This window comes from Miniopterus schreibersii (genome assembly GCF_964146895.1).
Source record: "Miniopterus schreibersii genome assembly, chromosome: 8".
Taxonomy (NCBI): domain Eukaryota; kingdom Metazoa; phylum Chordata; class Mammalia; order Chiroptera; family Miniopteridae; genus Miniopterus; species Miniopterus schreibersii.
The window spans coordinates 63,761,538-63,781,285 of NC_138109.1; the positions used below are offsets into that span (position 1 = coordinate 63,761,538).

Genomic DNA, 19,748 nt, shown 5'->3' on the forward strand with positions numbered 1-19,748 from the left:
GAGAAAAGAGCAGGTTGGATGTGATTCCCTCCTAAAGACATTCGCAGTGTCTGGGGTGGAATAGTCATGTCAGTAGTAAATATGTAACAATAACACAGCAAAACAATTACAGAGCAGTGTCTGTTGCCACCTCGCCCTACTGCCTCATGGATCACAGGCGTCTTGTCCCAGGTACTGTGCACGTCCCCTAGAGAAGAACTCACGTTTCTTGAAGGGAACTGAATTCTGAGAGCATGTGTCAAGTAATAAAGACATATGCGTGCCACTGGGGTCGCATGAGAACAGTTCTCTGTGTGCATCAGGAAAGACGCAAAGAAGGTGACGTGACGCTGGGTGAGTTCGGCAGGACAAGGGGCCTTCCCCTCGCTGCACAGGAGGGGTGGGACGGCGAGGGCGGTAGGACTGCAGGAGCCCCAAGGGCCTTCCCAGCTCTGAGGGTTAAGGCTAAGGAGGGAGAACGGACCAGCCCAGTGCTGAGCTTTCATAGCACTGTCTCCAAAGGAAGGGGCGTAGGAACAGAAGGTTCCACGTGGAAGACCCTAGGAATGCCACCCACACGCAGAAACGTGATGCAGGGCCAAAAGCAAGGACGTCACGGAAACCGTGCAGAGAAACGCAAAGGTAAGTGGAATAGTAATAAACACGAGCACAACGAATGGATAGGGGAGACCTGACCGGTGTTGCTCAGTGGTCAGAGTTCCGGCCCATGCACCGAAGGGTCTTGGGTTCGATTCCCAGCCATGGGCATCGTACCTGGGCTGTGGGTTTGCTCTGTGCCCCATGTAGGGAGTGTGCAGGAGGCAACCAGTTGGTGTACTTCTCTCATGTCGATGTTTCTCTCCCTCCCTCCCCTTCACTCTCTCTGAAAAGCGATGGAAAAAATATCCTCAGGTAAGGATAAAAAAAGAAAAATGGGTAGGGGAGGGTAGTTAGCTGGAACTGAGACATACAGAAAAAATGACAGGGTAAGTGCACAGTGGAGGAGGGAAGGTCAACCAAGAAACCTTAGCTACATCAGCTGAAGCTTTGATTTAAATTAAATCAGAAAAAGAGAGTGTTGATAAGAAATAAAAAGTGATGAATTAAATACAAACAAGCAGCTTTAAAACGATCCCCATCAAAAAAAGTCTAAATTGAATTACAGAGATTTGTTTTATGCATAGCATCTGGAGTATTATACTTTATAGTAATTAAAAATGAAACAGTCTCCTTTCTTACCCATGTGTTCCATATCATAATAGTATTAAATTAAAAAGAACTTGAATTTTTAAAACTCCTTTATTTTCATTTGACACATGTGGATTTAAAATACCCTTGGAATTCTGAAAGGCACCCAAAGGTAGCGTATTAAATAATGGAAAATATTAACAATCATTACAAGAAGCTGGTTAACTTATTTTCCTCCCAGATGCTAAAACTCTCTTGCTTTCCAATTTCAAGGGAAGAGTGTTAATGCATTAAAAAAGCACAATAGATGCTAACTGGAATCACGTCGTCTTAATCTCACACAAAAACCCCAGAGAGAATGAATTATTGGCCCATGGAAATACTTTCATTTCACTATTCTTTGTCGAGAGAATTGTGGAAATTGTGCAAGTCAGAATGTGTACCGAAGGTTGGCAATCACATGAGATGACACGGAGACCGGGGCTTTTCAGCTGCTGTTAATAATGTGCTGAGGAAGACACAGGCCAGGCCCGGGAGCCGGGTCCTCAGTCAGCATCAGCCCGCACCCCACCTATCACAGGCTCCCGACAGCTGGAGCAGCAGGGACGGAGAGGAAAGCAGCAGCCATAGCTCCCTGCTCCGCCAGCGGGTGCCTGCATCGCTTGTTCTAAGCACCGCCAGCATTACTGTTTCTCAGTACATCTCAATAAAAACAACTTCAGCTACAAAGAAGTCATCAATTATATTTTATGATAATGTGCTGCTGAGAAACGTGTTATTTTTCACGGGGAGTATAACAATTCTTCTTCCTTGAAAATAAGGTGTGGACACTTTTTAATTTAACTGCTTTGTGCCTTCCAAGAAACTTTCCAGACAGGCTTCCCAGGTTAAAATGTTGCCTTTCGATTTTAAAGAAGCAAAGTCAAATGAGAAGGTTGCTTTATCTCCTCAAGTAAAAGAGTACATGTTTGAAGAGCCTGACACAGGCGTGGCCTTTGAAGGGGAGGCCAGGCCCATTACACGAGGATGGATCAAGGAACAGCAGCTCTCAGGTCCTTCACATTAAGTACAAGGGAAGGTTTAAAACAATGTTTATTTTCTCCCCATTTTGCAGGTTTTCTCCCCATTTTGCAGGTTTTCCTTTTTGTCTTTCTGTCTCAATGTCCCAACGTGAAATATGTAGTGGACACACAACTAGGCTTGCCAGATAGTAAGAAGACATCCAGTTACACATGGATTTCAGATAAACAAATACATTTTTAGTATAAATACGTCACACATATTGTAGGGGTCAAGAACAAAAAAAATGTTTATCTGAAACTCAAAGTCGACTGGGTGTTCTGTATTCTTCTTTGCTGACTCTGGCAACCCTAGCACATCAAGTGGACTGTGTTCTAGCCGAGTCTGTTGACCCAGGAAAAGGTTGGTCAGAGGCAGTGGACCCTGGTGGGGAGATGCAGAAAATGCGCAGGGGCGCAGTGATACATTTGACCTGGGTGCAAAGACTGATGACAGAGGACAAGTGGGGGGAGTTGGTAGGGCAGTGGGAGACCAGACCCCCTGGGGGGGGATACATGTCCTCTGGCTCTTGGGGCCATGCAGTCCCTCTGCCCCTCTTTGCTGGGTTTTTCCTCATGCTAGTGAATTTCACAGAGGCACTGTATCACCAATGACAGCGAGAACCCAGATATTTTTAGATTTGATAAATACTTTGAAAATACAGTAACTGCCGTATCTATGTAGATCTTCTTTTGACTATTTTTAAATCAATGCTTTTACACTGAATGTTAGCAAAGGATTTAATCATGAACTTTGCCTTTTCCCTTTTACTAATATTCCTGGGAGTGCCTGGGTGGGGAGGTGGAGGGAACAGAATATGCTACTAAACAGGACATTCTTAAATAACAACCCGGGAAACTTCCTATCTTCCGTATCTGACTCTGCCTGCCCATTTACAGCAGTCCCAGGTGCCAGCTGGTCCTGACGAATGGAACAGGGCAGCATTCCACCTGTTTCCAGCCTGCTCTGATGCTATTTTTTCACATCCACGTATTGTGACTTTGACTGATTCCTCCTCAACCTTTCTCTGTGGTTTAGCTTTTCAGGTTCTGACTCACACTATTTCCCTGACTTGAGCATCCCTGTGTGTGGGTCCTAAAGAACTCCAGTCCTTCGGCTGGGACCACTGCGCTGCCAACCTGTGCCACCCCCGCGGGCACAGAGGAGCGTCAGGGCGGAAAGCCAGTCAGACAGGGCCCTGCTAGAGCAGAGTGCCTGAAGCGCCTCATCACCATCCATTAGCCTCTGGTGCTATCTGCCCTGATGTCCAGCTTACATCGAGGTTCCTTGGCCCCAGGCTGGTGGTGAATTAATCAACTGGGGGAAGAGTGTAGGTGAGGGGCTGGTTTTCAGGATAAGCTTGTCTGCTTGATCGCCTGCTTTACGGGAAGGTCATTCAGTGACTGCTCAACACCCTTCCCCTTCTATTACCGTCCTCTGTCTCTCCTTATTTGTTTTCACATAAAGTTTCTATTCCTACCTAAAGTTTGCCTATTGAGATTTAGAGCTGAGGTTGGGCAGAGAGGGGCAGGGTGGGAAGGCCCACTTCAACCTTGGGCCTGAGTTGTGTCGGTCAGCCCACCTTTTGCTAGAGCGTCACACTGTGGGTATTTAGTCATTTGTGGCATAGGGGTGGTGGGCATGGGCCCTGGAGTTAGACATCTCTATAACTTGCCAGATGTGTGACGTTGAGCAATTACTTAACCTCTCTGCATCTCAGTTTCGTCGCCTGTAAAATGGGAGGTAATAAGAGTACGCATCTTACAGGTTGGTAAAAGCTTAACGAGTGACGTGTGCATGTCAAGCTTTGAGGATGGTGCCAGTTACACGGTGTGCTTCAAATAGCTGAATAATAATAATAACAACAACAATAATAATAACCCACTCGGATTCTGTTCTCTTTGTCAATCCTCAGGGTAACTGGTGGAGCAGAATTTGGCATCTGTGGGTCCCCGGATATCTCATTCTAACAATACTAAAATCCCTGCCATTTACACATCCTTCCAACACCACTCATCCCTGCAGTTATAGTAACAAAATAAATTTAACATGTAAAAATGTTAGAAGGAAAAGAGAAAAGTACATAAATATAATATCAAAGTTAGATTCAAAAACATGGTCTGCTACTCAACCCGAACCACAAGTTGAGGACAGTTAAAATGAGGAACATGCTTTTGGGTCAGGTCAGCAGAGAGTAGGAAGCACAAGGTGGTTCCAGATCTCTACCACTGAGCTGTGTCTGCACTTTCTGTGACAACTACACGGTCACCTTGAGAAAGAAGATATTTTAACAAATGAAAGCACAGATTTTACATCGAGAACTCCTCTATTTAGTACGTCCTTTATTTTGAGGCTGAGTTACCCATTTGGCTATAGAGTGGAGTTGATGGGGCAGTAAATGGGTTTAGCATCCACTGAAGTGCTCATTCCCCTGTGTCTCAAGGCCATAGCCTGAGCATGGTTTTAGTGTGACATGTGAAAATATAACAGTAAGGGAACTCAATCAATGAGACATTTATCCAATTGTTTCCGATATTTAGCAACAGCCCTAAAATTACTTTTTAAACATTTTTTAGTCTTTGCCAAAGGTGGGGAATGGAATTAAGTGCACAAACGGCTCTGGACAATCTGCTGAGAGGACTGTTCTAAGTATGGCACAAACATGCCAAATCAATAACTTGTTTCTTTATCTGCATGTGCCATGGAAATCTGGCTATCATAGAGTGCCGGATCCATTAAAAACTGAATTTGCTATTTCCAGACAGCAGATAGCTCAAAGCTCACCAGGGCCAGCAGGCAATAATCCAAATTCCCATCTCCCCCTCCAGAACAACTCGAAGCACTCTGTTGCTACATTATGTTATTCCAAGCACAGGAGATAATGAAGGCTTGACAGTGCTGTGGCTGCCTCAGGATTGAGTCAAATGGCCATTATTCTTCAAACAGAAAGAGCTGGGTAAAGTGACTTTTATCTTAAATCACCAGACAAATCTGATTAATGGAGAAATGTAAATCAATACATGGTTTCCAAAATAAAACTGTTCTTTTTCCTTGAGACATGATATATGTATTTATGAAACAATGTCACAGAGACTATTAGTCTCTTAGAAAAGAAAGGACAGTGGTAGAAACCAAGACTCCCCACCCCCCTAGACTTTTCAAATAGATTTTTGCTATATGTTTCTGTCCAAACAGAGCTGCAGAAAATGTTCTGCTTTTTTTTTTTTAACTATATATCACTGTACACTAGTGGATATGAATTCCCAGCCTTGTGTGTATTAACAACAGTTCTTAAGGTAGTCTTAGAAAATGTGGAGTATGGAAATACATATGCATATTTTTTGTATGTCTAATATTTGCAATTAAAATGCATTGTACTGATACGTTAACTTATTATTACTCCACTCAAGTTATGCCTAGAGTAATCTTTTTTGCTTTGTTACTTTGTTATTATTTTTTTAATTTTATTTTAGAGAGAGAGGAAGGGAGAGGGATAGAGAGAGAGAAACGCACTAGGGGCTGGCCCGCAACCTGGGCCCGCGCCCTGACCGGAACGGAACCGGTGACCTCTTGGTTCAGGGGTTGAAGCTCAACAAGTGAGCAACACCAGCCAGGGAAATGCCTAGAGTAATCTTAAAGATGAAAATATCTTATAATAATTCTCAAAGACTTCAATATCTTTATAGGATCTAAGTATATAATGAATAATTTGGGGGAATACTGATTCCACCCTCTCTGTCTTTTATGCTCATACATGGTTTGTCTTCTACCCAACGACCAGCACATGTTCAGCCACTCTCACTACTTCTCTCTTACTAAACCACTCTCTATAGTAATACTTCACTTATCCTACCTTATTAAGAAACAGCTGCTCCTGAGAGTTTTCAAGATGAATAAAATTTATTCTTAAAATAAAAATATCAATGTTTCTAAAAATAGGTTACACACATCTCTACTATTTTAAAACAAAACATCTGTTTCTTGATGCAATTTAAGCCCAATTATTTTACCCTGGAACTACTAAAATGTATAGGGATATTTGGGTCCAAATTAAATGTTCGTGGGCAGCTGCGCTTTTAGAGTTCCTCTGTTAATGACTTACAGTTTTTATGGCCTGGGCCTTGCCTTCATTTAGCATACTGCCACTTCTTAATGGAGCTTTGACTTCTTGAAGCAATAAGCACCCTCTTTTTAACTGCTGCTAGGGTTGACTGTGGTTTGGGAAACCAGGCATCTTTGTTAGAACTGTTTTTTTTTTAAAAAGTGGACTGTTTGTGGATGGGGGACTGAAGAAGTTATGAGGTGGGGAGAGAGAATTAAACAATAATTTTGCCAGGCTGGGCCCAGGCTAGCTTACCTGCAGGTTCTGAGCTGAGAGTGCTGCACAAAAGACCTGGGGTTGAGTAAAGTACTGGTGTTCATTTGTTTTCTATTGACTCATATGATAACTTATCAAGTGTCTTCATACATAGCTGTGTGTTTTTTTTTGACACATGAATTTGTTTAGAAATATGTCTATGCAAGTAGAAAAATTATTAAAATAACACTAGTCACTAAAGGAAAAAAGGAAAGCTTGCTTTACCAATACAGGAGCTATATAATAATGTTACTTCTCATGTGTGTCCACTGACTTAGGCATTCAAACGTAGAAAATTATTAAAATAACAATAGGCACTAAAAGAAAATGAGAAGCCCTCTTCACAAAATACAGAAGCTCTAATAGTGCAACATATTAAAGACATACTTTTACTGGTCTGGCATATATGAATCCATACAGGTTAACTGGGTTTAGGAACTTAGTCATCTTTGCAGATGTTAAGAGCCACTATAAACCTAAACAGAATTTTGTGATTTGTTCTTTCCAAGCATTTTCATATTTTATAAGAGCTTTTTACATTAGCAGATTATTAACACCTGTGTTTGGCTAATAAGCCCAGATTTCCTCCTGAACACATAATTCTGATAAAATCTAACAAGAAAGAAAACAAAAGGAAGGAAATCAGAAAAAGAGAGACATCTTTTATATGCACAGCAATACTTTCTCCAGGCCAAAGACAGAAAGTACATACTAATTCGCATAGCTTTAATAAAAGTGGTCTAATTATATCTATTCTACTTACCTGTGACCTATCCAAAGGAAAAACTCAGCTTCAAGCTGCCTGGCTGTGACATAGAAGACCTGTGGCTCTGAACCTTTCCTGGTAGTCAGTATGATGTGTTTCCAGAAATTACAAGCTACATTTATTATGTTTCTTAAAATAACAGAAGAAATATATGTACAAAATACCATCAGATTACCTGCTCTTTTGAATTCCCTTGACTAATGTTACCATTTATTAGTACAGATAAATGGGAATTAGCTTTGGTTAAAGCTTTTCTGCGTAAGTCTACATTATAAGGATTCCTGAAAAATATAGTTTTTAAATAGACATGGAACCACAGATATCAGGCCAAAATGAAATTCTTCTAGTCTATGGCAAAACTTGTTTTAGAGCATAAAAAATAAATCAGGTATTTTCCTTGAGGCTCATTCTGAGGGCACATTTTGTTCTAGGCGTTGTTTGCTTTTTGCAACAGCGTTTAAGAGAAAACCAACTGACCATTTACAACCCAAACAATGGCTTTAGAGCAGCACCATTAAGAAATGCACCTGGCCAGACTCAAACAGCACGTTTGCTTAACCTGGTGACTTTCCTGTGTCTGGGGGTCAGGCAGGAGCAGTCTTGGTGGGGGGAAGGAAAGAAGAGCAAATACAACTCACTCACTGAGAACAGAACGGCTGTACTAACTACGTTTTGTAATTACAACTGTTTTAACAGTTTCTAGTAGGCAAGGCTATCATTTAAGTGACCCACTATAATTTGGGACGAAGCCTCAGGAAATTATTACGCTTTAGAACAGGAGTTGCACTTGTGAGTTTACGCAGCATGGTGACTCCAATGAAACGCAGAGCGGTCCTCCTTTGGTGGATATTTACACCAAGGGAAACACTGCCAATGAAAGTCACGTCCAGGAGCAGACCACCGTTTATTTTACTTTTGCATCTTTTTCATTATGGAATATTTCAATCACACAGAAAATATACACAGAGTAGAATGACGAACCCCACAAACATAGTTCCGTTTCAATATTCAACACGAGGCCCATCTTGTTTCAGTCTACCTACCCACTCCCCTCCTTGGATTCCTTTTTAAAGCAAATCCCACATGGCCTACATTTTATTTTATATAAGCTTTCATTTACGATATATGTACATATTTAACCTAAAGATCACTCTGTAAATCTTATTGAGCATGACATGTTTTAACCAACTTTAACCACCTCTAATAAAGTGTTTTACACTAAAACCTATCTGCCTAGAAAACGAATTTGTTTGAATACAACTGGTTAGTTAAAATGACAAGGTAACTTGAATCGCAACCCTCTATTATTTTACTTATTGGGGGAAAGGAACATTCTGAGGTTGAGAAGATAGTGTACGCTTCTCGGTCCCTGCAAGTTTAGTCTTTGTGGACACTGATCAACAAAAGACAGGGTTAAAGGTAACACACTTAGGCTTGCCCGGATGGAGCTTGGAAAAATGGGAGGAGGCTACTAGGGGCAGGAGAGCTGCCTAGAAGGAAACGTTTCCCTTCCTTCACCACGCAGACAGAATAAATCAGAATGCCAATAGGCCAAACCTTGGAAGCTTCAAAAATCACTCATCAGGCAGTCTAGCTACTTAGAATAATTTATTACCGATCTTAAAGCAAAGATCAAAAGGAACTTCATCTAGCATTTATATTCAATTCCTTGTTGCCTGATGACTAATTTGTAGAGGACTGAAGTCTTCACAAGGGAAGCCAAAATAATCTGAGGTGACTTTGATACAATGCCACAAAGGATATGAAGAGGAAGCCGGTAGAGGCTGCAAATGGCTAAGCTCCATTAAGAGTTCTAATAAAAGAATAATGGAATTTCCCTTAACTGTGAATTAAAAAATGTTAGAAGTGGGCAAAATTTAGACAAGTCAGGCAAAACACTTGTCACAGTCTTTTGTTGTTGTTAAATGTTAACTTTAGCCACTGTTGCATTTATGTTCATTACATGGTTTCATATAAAAAAAAAAAATGCAACTTTATCGTCCAAAACCTGGCCAATCTCATTCCTTTTGCTTTTGAATATTAGTTATCAGCCTGCACCTTCCATCTGCATTGTCAGGCACTCTTTCAAACAATTGGCCATATTCTGCAAAGTGACTGACTTAACTTCAAAAAAGTAACTTGAACCGATATAATTTTTAGTCGTGTATATAGCCATGCCACATGGAAGAGCATCAACACCTCTTAAAAATTTTTGGTGCTTAAGTCACTTGGTCACTATAGAAACACTAGAAGCTATTCAGATTCTTTCAACTTCTATGAACAACTGGCACGGTTTTTCCCTCCTGAATCCAGACATCTTCGTATCCTCAGCTGAGGAAAGTAGTTTTCACACTACTTATTTTGGCTAGTTAAAAAATCCCCACCACATGTCTCCTTGTAAATTCATAGATAAAGATTTAAGTTTATATTAGCAATTCAACTGTGCAAATGTTTTGTTTGTTTCTGAAGTCACCTCAAATTAACAGATTTACTGGAACCTTAAGGGATAACGAAGTTTTGCACAACTCAGAAATCTTGTAATGTATTTCCCTATGAGGATGTGACACTGAGCATTTTCTTTAAAAACAGTTACAAGTTTTTTAATTTTTATTTAAGAGTCCTTTTCCTTTACAAATATATGGTGAAATACTTATAAGTAAAAGGGTGTCTGGGAATTCTTCACATACAGGCAGTGGAGAGAGTGGGGATAAATGAATCAAGACTGGCCGTGGGTACGTAAAGCTGTGGGATGGATGCATAGGGGTCCACTACACTATTTGGTCTTCTGTGTAGCAAAACTATTGGCAGTGGATATTTCAGATAGAATTCTATTCACTGCTTTTTGTTAGGGATTTTACTCAGAAAAATAACTTTCTATCAGGAGCAATGGAGAACCAAGAGTTGGCAGCTAATATTTCAGCTATCTGCCTGTACCAATTCAAAAGCCAAGTCCATCACTACATTGTTTGGTAAGAAAAAAAACAACCAAACCATATCACCCCAAAACCTGTCTTTTCAGTCATTGAGATTTCAGTGACAATATGTAACTAGATTTTAATGTGAATAAAATATAATTGTTTTAGTTCAAAATACAAATTTTCTGGTTTCTTTTAAAGACAGAGAGTTGAATTTTAAAATAAAAATATAAATGGAACTGGTAAGTGTAAAATCACTATATATCAGGGGAAATTGTGCCACTCATTCAGAAAGACTTCTCCACCACCCAGTATGCTAATCATAAGCATCTCTTACCTTGTGATCATATGGACTGTAAGAATGAAATACCCGAGAAAGATCTTTTGTTCTTTGCTTTTTCTGTGGAAGAAAACAAACATTTGAGTTGATATGTGGCAAAACATACATGTGCATATCTATCTATCTATCTGTATTTATTTCTCTGTCTCTCTAGTTGCACTGGGATACTACTTATTGAGAGAGTCTCCCTTGTGCAAGGCAAGGGGCTACAGTGTCAACATGGGACATGTGGATGCAGTTAGAAACCAAAGCCACTTGATGGGTATGTGGGTCATCGTCCCACAGACCACCCAGGCAACCTCTATCTAGATTTCATACTGAAAACATGAATCATTAAAAACTCTATTTATAAACACTAACTTAGAGACTAAAATTTAAAAATACTGTGAAAGGAAAGAAAACTCGGAATTTCATTGTAATACCAACTGCTGTTACTCGGAATTGGGCACTTGCATTGTTCCATTTAGACAATATACCTCCTCAGGCCTCCTGGTCACAGCCTGGGTCTGACTGCTTGAGGTCACCTTTGTTACGTCACTGTTACATAGCCCAGGTGCCTTGCACGGTGTTTCACAAACCTAGGCACTCAATAAATATTTGCTAAATTAATGAAAAAATGAAATACCTGAGTGAGACAGGCCTATAACTATAGACATCTGTAATGACAACACCTAAGCCTCATCTATAGTTATGAAAAGCAAAGCTTTTTTCTTCTAATGATGTGTCCTTCTCAGGTTGAACCCAGGCACTACTCAAGTCCTCTGTGCCCCCCGCCCCCCAGTGTTACAATGAGGAAATGTGGGGCTCCTGTACTCTAGCTGACAGTAAGGAGCAGCTTGTTCCTCATACACCGTAATCTGTGCTCCTGCCATAACTACCGTGAACAATTTTGTGTATGGTTCTCGATCTTCTTTGCATATTCCTTCACACACAACTGATGACTTTCAAAGAAAGCAGAGCGCTCCAGGTACACTGTTCTGAAATTTACTTTTTCTACTTCACAACGTATCCTTGCTGAACTTAAAGGCTATGTATAAGATCTGTCATCCTTCATTCAGAGTTCTCACACCCCAAAACTTCTGAAATCTGAACTTCTTTCTGCAGGTCACTTCAATTTTTTAATATGATGCTTATCTTTGTACATATATCTGCCAGATTGAGAGTGGAGGCTTTTTAAAAGATAAATTATGAAAGTCCAGTTGCAGGATCAAATAGTGTGCCGCTTGATACCTGATAGATACTGCAATACTGCCCCTCCCCACAACGCTGTCCCAATCTGCCTCCTCACCAAGAGTGAATGAGGGAAGACACTGCAGCTTAAGTTGGAAATTCTTAATTTCTCTTTTCCACTTAAAGGCTGTAACATTTCTAAATATACAGAACAGAGAAAAGCATTTTTAAAATTGATATCAAACATCCTCCCAGGTGCCAATTATAGAATTTATTTCCTGTACATCATGGAGTTAGACACTACCACATATTAAAATTCCGCCATGAGAGTGGCCTGTTTGTCCTTAATTCTGCCCCTGTGTTGCTTCTGGTTCTACTTTGTTGATTTTAATCTAACTACGAGGTAAATGAGCTTCTTCTGTCTTCACTTGTGAGTGAACCCTTGCCTGGTACCCATGTTTCCTGGGGAAGTGTTTCCTTCCTTTCAATTCCACTGTCTGCACAAGCGTGTCTGTAACCCCTCCCCAATGCCAGGGATCTAAACAGATCCCTCAGGTTCTACAGGATCTTCTGCAGCCACTTACGCAGTGTCTGACACCCATTAAAAGTTACCCTTCCTGCCACTCAGCCAGAACTCCCACCTCCTCTGCTCTACCTCTCAGGTGTGCTTCTGACCATCAAACTCTAAAGTAATTTAACATTCCTTTTCCCCAGACAGCAGAGATTCATCTCTAACTGACTGGAAGAATCCCTTGGCTCTGTGAGCCCTGGAATCTGTTCTGAACAGGTCACCTGCTACCAAAGTTTTCATTAGCTTATAATTTTCTCTTTCCTTCACATACACCCACTTAGTTGGTGTAACAGTTCTTGGCTTACACTTCAATCAAAAGAAATATGACGGATACTAACACTTCCTTTGGTAGGAGACTTAATATAAAACATGGGGAATTTTTTTTTTTTTTCAGAAAGGAAATTATGCTAGAGAAGATAAACTAGGGAGCAGAGCAGGATTAAACTGAGGAGGTGTCCCCAGGTCTGTTCAGTCCCAGAAATGGTTGAGCTACCAGCTGGAGTTGGCAAGTGGATATGGAACATTCAGAGGTTGTTTTGTGTGCCTTTTTTTGTGGGTTCTGAATCTATTTTGACAGCTAAAGATGTCTTTTATTATAAGCCACCTCAAATTATTTTGGGAGGGAAGTGGGGTATAAATGATAAATAAACACACTATTCACATTAGTCCCCAAAGAAGCCAGTGAGGAAAAAACGCTCTTTTTTTCTGACAACAAATTTATTATATACAAATACATTGAAGTCTTGGCTATGAATATTGAAGGTTATATGTATTAGTCCAATTAACTGAAAATTATTGCTGTTTTTCCTATACGATCAGAGTCATATAGCCCAGTGGTATATCTTCTGGGATCCAGAATAGGGGTTGACAAATGATGGTCCATCATTTGAAGGTGGGCCACACTGGCCCACCTCCTGTTTTTGTTAATGAAGTTTTATTGAAACGCAGCCACAGTCAGTCAGTTATATATTACCTATGAATGCTTTCATGCTACAACAGCAGAGTTCAGTGGTTACAACAGAGATTGTATGGCCCATAAATCCTAAAGTATTTACTGTCTAGCCCTTTAAAGAAAAAGTTTGACATCCCTGATCTTGAATGTCTATCTTTGGCCGTGTCTACACCTGACAGTAGTCCCTTGATCCCAAACCAAAGTGAACAACTCACTATCTAGCAAAATGTCTTGCTCCTTCTCATTGCTTAATGAAAACAGTTCAAGAAATCATCAAAACCTGCATCCTGACACTCCGGATGAACATACCAGCAAAATAACAACTAGCTGTCTTCTTTTCAGGGTTCTGCCTTCTGAGTATTCTACGTTCAGACAGAAAATATTGTAAGTTGGTGTCTAGAGCATGCTGAAATAGATATGGGACTTTCAGAGCCTTCTGTATTCACATCATAACTGCTGATGACAGATACTCTGAAGAGACCCTTTACTATGTTCTAGCACTGAAGCCAAGTAGAAGGTTTCATGTACAAATAGCTAGAGTGTGACCATGATTGCTAGTGAGCCAGATTCTCATATGAAGATACTGTTAAGTGTACTGTGCTACAAAATAGGCTTGTTGAGCCTTGCTAGTAGGAGTTTTAACTGAAACCAAAAGCTGAGCCAAAAATGGAATAATTAGGTATTTTCCTATTGCATCATAGTGTGTGTCTAAATTACCTCCCACTTTTTAGCCTGTTAAAACAAACATCTCAGTCATGCAACCACCTGTTAATTCTCCAAGTGTTTAAAAAGTAAACATGTTAAACAACTTGTGTGATGAACCTGTAACGAGGGTGGCCAAAGTACAGCAGACATCTCTCCCAGCACTGTATGAGGTGCCTTCAAGTCACCTTTATCGTTAATCCCAAGGACCAGGCCATAAAGATGAGAGTTTATTAAAAAGTAACTGCATGCCAAGTCCTGAAGTTACGTGGGCTGCAGTTTGGTTTAAAAGATGAGGCAATATGCAAATTTGGTAAAACTTCTAGATTTTTGACAAGCTAAACATCTGCAGATCCCTATCCTGTAGGTACTTCCTAAACTGCTCTTGTATTTCACTCTTCAAGGACAGAAAACACAGATGACCCCTTTTATGCCTATGTTTATACTCCCTTTCAGACAAAACCAAACCAAACTAAAGGCCCCAATGAAGCGTTTTTAATAGTTCAGGTTTCTAGAAAATGTAATCGTTTTATTTTTCATCAAATGTATGGAACAGCTCAGATATGAAAAAGGCTCTGCATGCGATGAGAATGTTTATTTTGAAGGTGAGGTTACACGAACAATTAAATTGTCACTATACCCACCAATTTCACTCCTCCTGGTTACCAAACAAATCCAATGCTTTCTGTGCTCATTCTCTACTTGTAGATTAAAGCTTTCTCAGATAAAATAGTGTTATTTTAAGGAAAAACTATAACACTATGGATTCCATTTCTACATATAGATTCTCAAAAAATGATAAAGCCTATGTACGACCTTTCAGAGAGTTTGATATGCTTAAGATATATTATAATAAAATATAAATGTTTCAGCCAGCCTTCACCATATTTGGTGGTAAGGAGTCAAAATAGTAGATTTGAGTTGCAATGTACTAACTTCTGGTTTTCTGTCCTGCGTGTCAGGGGCATGGAAGTCATCGTTCTGTCCTAACAACAAGTTACAAACTGAATAGACTGAAAGATCAACAACTCTTGGATCCAGGAGACAGGTGAGGACACAGAAAAACGCAGCCCCAGAACTGGAATCAGGCAAATCCAGGGAATGCGAGAACCTGGGATAGAGACTCGGGGAGAAGCTGCCGCAGGAACCAGCACTCAGGTAAGAAAACCTGAGCAATAATGAAGGGAACGCTGGAGGCTCAATACAGACAGCTCTAAGAGTTAAGAACTCTAGGAGTCTCTAGTTATGGGCAGAGGTAGGCACATTATTGTGAAATTTACCTCCAGGAGCTCAACCAGGCTCCCATAGTAAATATCAAAGAAAATCCCCTGGGGCTTCCTTCTGGCAGAGGGAGGGGGAAAGGAAGCATTTTGAAATACACGCAGTGTACTCTGTTCTTCTTAAGGAGGCAGGCCCTAGGGGGAAACTAGTTAACCAAAGTCTAACCTGCTGGGCTATTATCACAGCCCAACTGACCTGGGGAAGGGAAACACTGAACTCCAGCCCACCCAGCCCTCCTGACCCATCTAAGGCAGGGAGAGGACAAAAATGAGAAACACTTAAGTTCACAGTCCAGCGGCACAGACTCACTAAAGGACTGAGATCTGATCACAGGAACGTAGAAGGCTTCTTCTCCTCACACCTCAACACCTCATTACTAAAGGCCAGTTCACAGCAGTTTCTGTTAACCAGTACACCTTATCTGGCTATCAAGAAAAATCACAAGGTATAACAAAAGGCAAAAAACACAGTTTGAAGAGACAGAGCAAGTATCAGAAACAGACCTGGCAGAGACATTGGAATTATCTGACTGGAAATTTAAAACAACTGTGATTAATATGCAAAGGGCTCTAATGGATACAGCGGACAATGTGTGCAAGAGCAGATGGGCAATGTGAGCACAGGGGTGGAAATTCTAAGAAAGAACCAGAAAAAAAATGTTAAAAAAATGCTGAAGCTCAAAAAAACTAACCGAGATGGGGGATGCCTTCATGGGCTTGTTAGTAAACTGGACACGGCTGAGGAAAGAATTTCTGAGCCAGAGGATATCTCAATAGAACCCTTGAAAACCAAAAAGCAACGAGAGCAAAGACTGAAAACGACGGAACACCCAAGAACTGTGGGACAACTGCAAAAGGTGTAACACATGGGAGCCCCGGAAGGAGGGTGAAGACAGAGCAGGGAGAAGAAATATTCGAAAAAATAATGGCTGAGAATTTCCCCCAAATTAATGTCAGACACCAAACCACAGGTCCAGGAAGCTCGGAGGAGAACACCAACCAGGACAAATGCCAAGAAAACGCTGGCAAATCATTTTCAAATTATAGTAAAATCAAAAAGAAAATCCTGAAAGAATCCAGGGAGGAAAATACCTTAGCTATCGAGGAACAAAGATAAGAATTACCTCCAGCTTCTCCTCAGAAACCACAAAAGCAAAAAGAGAATGGCGTAAAATATTTAAGAGTTGAGAGAGAAAAAACCCCACCCTAGGATTCTGCACCCTGTGAGATCATCCTTCAAAAGGAAGGAGAAATAAAGACTTCCTCCAACAAAAATGGGAGGAATTCACTGCCAGGAGGCCTTCCTTGCAAGGTATGTTAAAAGAAGTTCTTTAGAGAGAAGGAAAATAACACCGGTCTGAAATTCAGACCTACGTAACGAAAAGGAGAGCACTGATGATGGAATGAGTTTAGGGAAAATAAACTTTTACTTTCCTTATTCTTAGTTGATCTAACAGATAACAGTTTGTTCCAAAAAATAACAGCAACAAAGTATTCAATTATGTATGATTGTGTATATATGAGATGAATGGCGTCGACGATAGGGATGAGAGGGGAGAATTAGGATTACTTGTTATTATCAGGCACACTGTCCATGAAGTAGTACTGTATTAAGTGAAAGCACATTTTTTAACTTGGATTAGTTATCAAAGTAAGTTGCCAACTCTAGGGCAACCGCTAAAAGAAGTTTGGTTGTATGAAGTAAAACTGATATGCTAAGAAGGGAGCTTCAATGTACTTATTTTTTCCTGCGCCCTTTCTGGAGGAGAGCCTAAGAGGTGGTTAGCCAGTGAACTGGCAAGTAGCAGCAGGAAGGCAAGAGTGAACCCATAAGGAGCCAAGACAGCTGACTAACCGGACAGTCAGGTTCTGAACAGTTGGCTGTGCCATGCGGGTGCACTTGAGACAGCAAGGCCATGAGCTGGGGTGGGGACGAGGGGGTTCGGTTCTACACAAAGTCCAACACTCCAGGCAGGGAAGGCCAGGGATCAAGGACTGGTCAGGTGCTACAAGCCAGGGACAGGCATTCAGAGGGGAAGCCAGAGAACCACAGCCTGAGGCCAAGGTGCCGAAATAGCCAAGAGGTGCAAGACCAGGGGTCCTTGGTGAAGAACTGGGAGGCTCACCATGAGGACAGGCTCAGCAAGACGCACAGGAGACACTGAAGTCAGGGATGAGAAATGAAGTGGCCAGGAAGCCTTAGGAGGTAAGTGAAGTAACTACTAAGGATGTGGTCTGATGCTCAGGTAGGCCTGAGTTTCTTCGTGGGGGCTGCTACTGTACTTCCTGCAGGGGCGGGTTCCAGCTGTCAGGGTGCAGGCGATGCCGGTCCTATTACATTCAGTCTGGAGGGAAAACAGTGTAGCTTACTTGAGAGTTCAGTTTTTGATAAAAGCCGAAGTAAGAGAACTGAGTCTGTAGATAGATTATGCCATTTATATAAACATGAGAAAGTAGCTTAGGAACAGGCGACAGAGACAGGGAGAAAAGGAGGTAGCTTTGCTGAATCAAAGAAACGGCTCGCCCTGGCCGGCGGCCCCGCTGGTGGGCGCACCGCCCTGCACACCCAAAGGTAACGGGTGGGTCCGATCCCCGGCCGGGTGTGTCTGGGAGGTGACCGACCGACATTTCTCTCTCTCCCTCTCCCTTCCTCTTTTCCTAAAATCAATAAAAACATATCCTCAGTGAGGATTAAACAGAAGAAGAAATGGCTAAATGATTAGAGCACATGATGCAAGAAATGGAACAGTTTCTTCAAAATGATCAAATCTGTGTTTCGAAACAGCTTCCTAATGGTGTTAGAGACGGAGCATGGAAGCAAGGCGGAGGCTGCAGATGGTGTGAGAGGATGTCGCAATGGTTCAGAAAACATGACAACATGCCAGATTAGGCTCAGGGCAAGGAGGGCAGGTGGGGTGGATGTGAGAAGCCACCAGGAGGCAGGGTGGACAGCCCGTGGGGACAGAGTGGACAGGAGCACAGGGAGAGAGGAGCGGAGGAGGACTCCAAGATTTCCGGCTGAGATGACCAAGCTAGAGTGAGGTACCCTGTGCTGATGGAAGGAATCTAAAAATAAAATTCCAAAAATCAGATTTGGGGGCTGGAGGGTGCGAAGGGGGAATTCGGTTTTGCATACAATGAGTCTGAGGTGGCTGGCTGGCTGTGACATCTGAAGAGAGAATGAGAAGAAGGGTAGCCAGCAGGGAGCGAGCAGAGATGCGGACCACAGATTTGGGAGTCGTGACCCTACTGGTCTAATATGAAGCAGGAGGGGGTGCTGACACAGAGTATATAGAATGGAGGAGAGGAGCAGAGAGAAGACCGAGTTAAAATCCAAGCAAGCAACAGCTCTCCGCCCTCGGGCCAGGCACCTGCTCCGGACTTCATATGTGAAACGTGGAAGCTGGATTAGGCCAGTGGTTCTCAGCTCTGCTTGCAGGTTAGAATCATGAGGGAGTCTTTAAAATATACCAGTGCTCCAGTCCTAGTCCCCAAGGGCACTGATTTAATTGGCAAGTCCCTTATTTATAAGCTCTTGGGTTTTGCAATGGACGGCTAGAGCTGAGAACCAGCAGCCAAGATGACTCCTAGGTTGTCTTCCAACTGCCAACCTTTCTTCTTCTAGGCGGTTCCCCACTGCCTGCCAGCTCTGCCGCTCTAGGGTGTGAATTCTATCAGCATTTTCATTCTCAATCGCCACATGATGCTTGAAGCTTTGCCCGCTTCCCAGCCTCTTTCTCCACTCAAAGGTGGACTCTACGCAGGAGTTGCTCGGGCCCACTGAGGCTTCGCGAAGGGACGGGCGGCTGTTACATACTCACTTCCCTACCTGGTGAGCGCTCCTGAAAAATAAACGGAAAGCTAACTTAAGAAGCCTGAGCCTTTATTTTGTGATCAATGTATAAAACATCAGAAGCTTAATTAAAAGCACTTGACATGATCAGCACTCAGGCGCAGCCTCGCGTTTACAGTGTATGTATTTGGGTTGTGTCCCTGAGGGGATCATCATTCCCCATCACCGAGAGAAGGAAGAACAGGTCCCTGGGATTCAAACAAGCCTCGAAATTTAGAAATCAATTTAAAAAATCAATGATGTGAAATACGTTTGGTGATCAAATAACCAAAAATACTTGAGAACACGGGCAAACTTCAAACTCTCACCTGCTTTTGCTTCATGAGGTGCATATAGCACACACTTTCATGTTCTAGAGAGGACTGAGGACGGTAGAGAAAATTTTAGCAAGTCTGCTCTAACTCGACATTTTCCCACCGCTTCCTTTCCAGTAAGATCTGCACGATAACTGAGATGACTATAAATGCCGGTGACTCTGCCTGTAGTCTTGAATGTCCTCTCCCTCCAGTCATAGCAAATTCAAGGACAGTTACCAGGTTCTTCAGTTTCTCAAATCTCCATAGGGATGGGGGTGGGGTGGGGTGCAGTGCAAGCATTTCTTAGAGGACATTAAAAC

At 41.9% G+C, this 19,748-nt stretch overlaps 1 protein-coding gene across 5 annotated transcripts in view; it reads right to left on the reverse strand.

Moving 5' to 3' along the window:
- The window catches only part of CDKAL1 (CDKAL1 threonylcarbamoyladenosine tRNA methylthiotransferase), a gene marked incomplete at its 5' end in the record, with an annotated part of 552,436 nt that overhangs the window by 99,183 nt on the left and 433,505 nt on the right, over positions 1-19,748 (reverse strand). For all 5 annotated transcript variants that reach the window (XM_081143988.1, XM_081143989.1, XM_081143990.1 and 2 more), the window contains one exon: positions 10,602-10,664. In XM_081143988.1, coding sequence (XP_081000114.1) covers positions 10,602-10,664 — 63 coding nt within the window. The remainder of the gene's footprint in view (positions 1-10,601; positions 10,665-19,748) is intronic.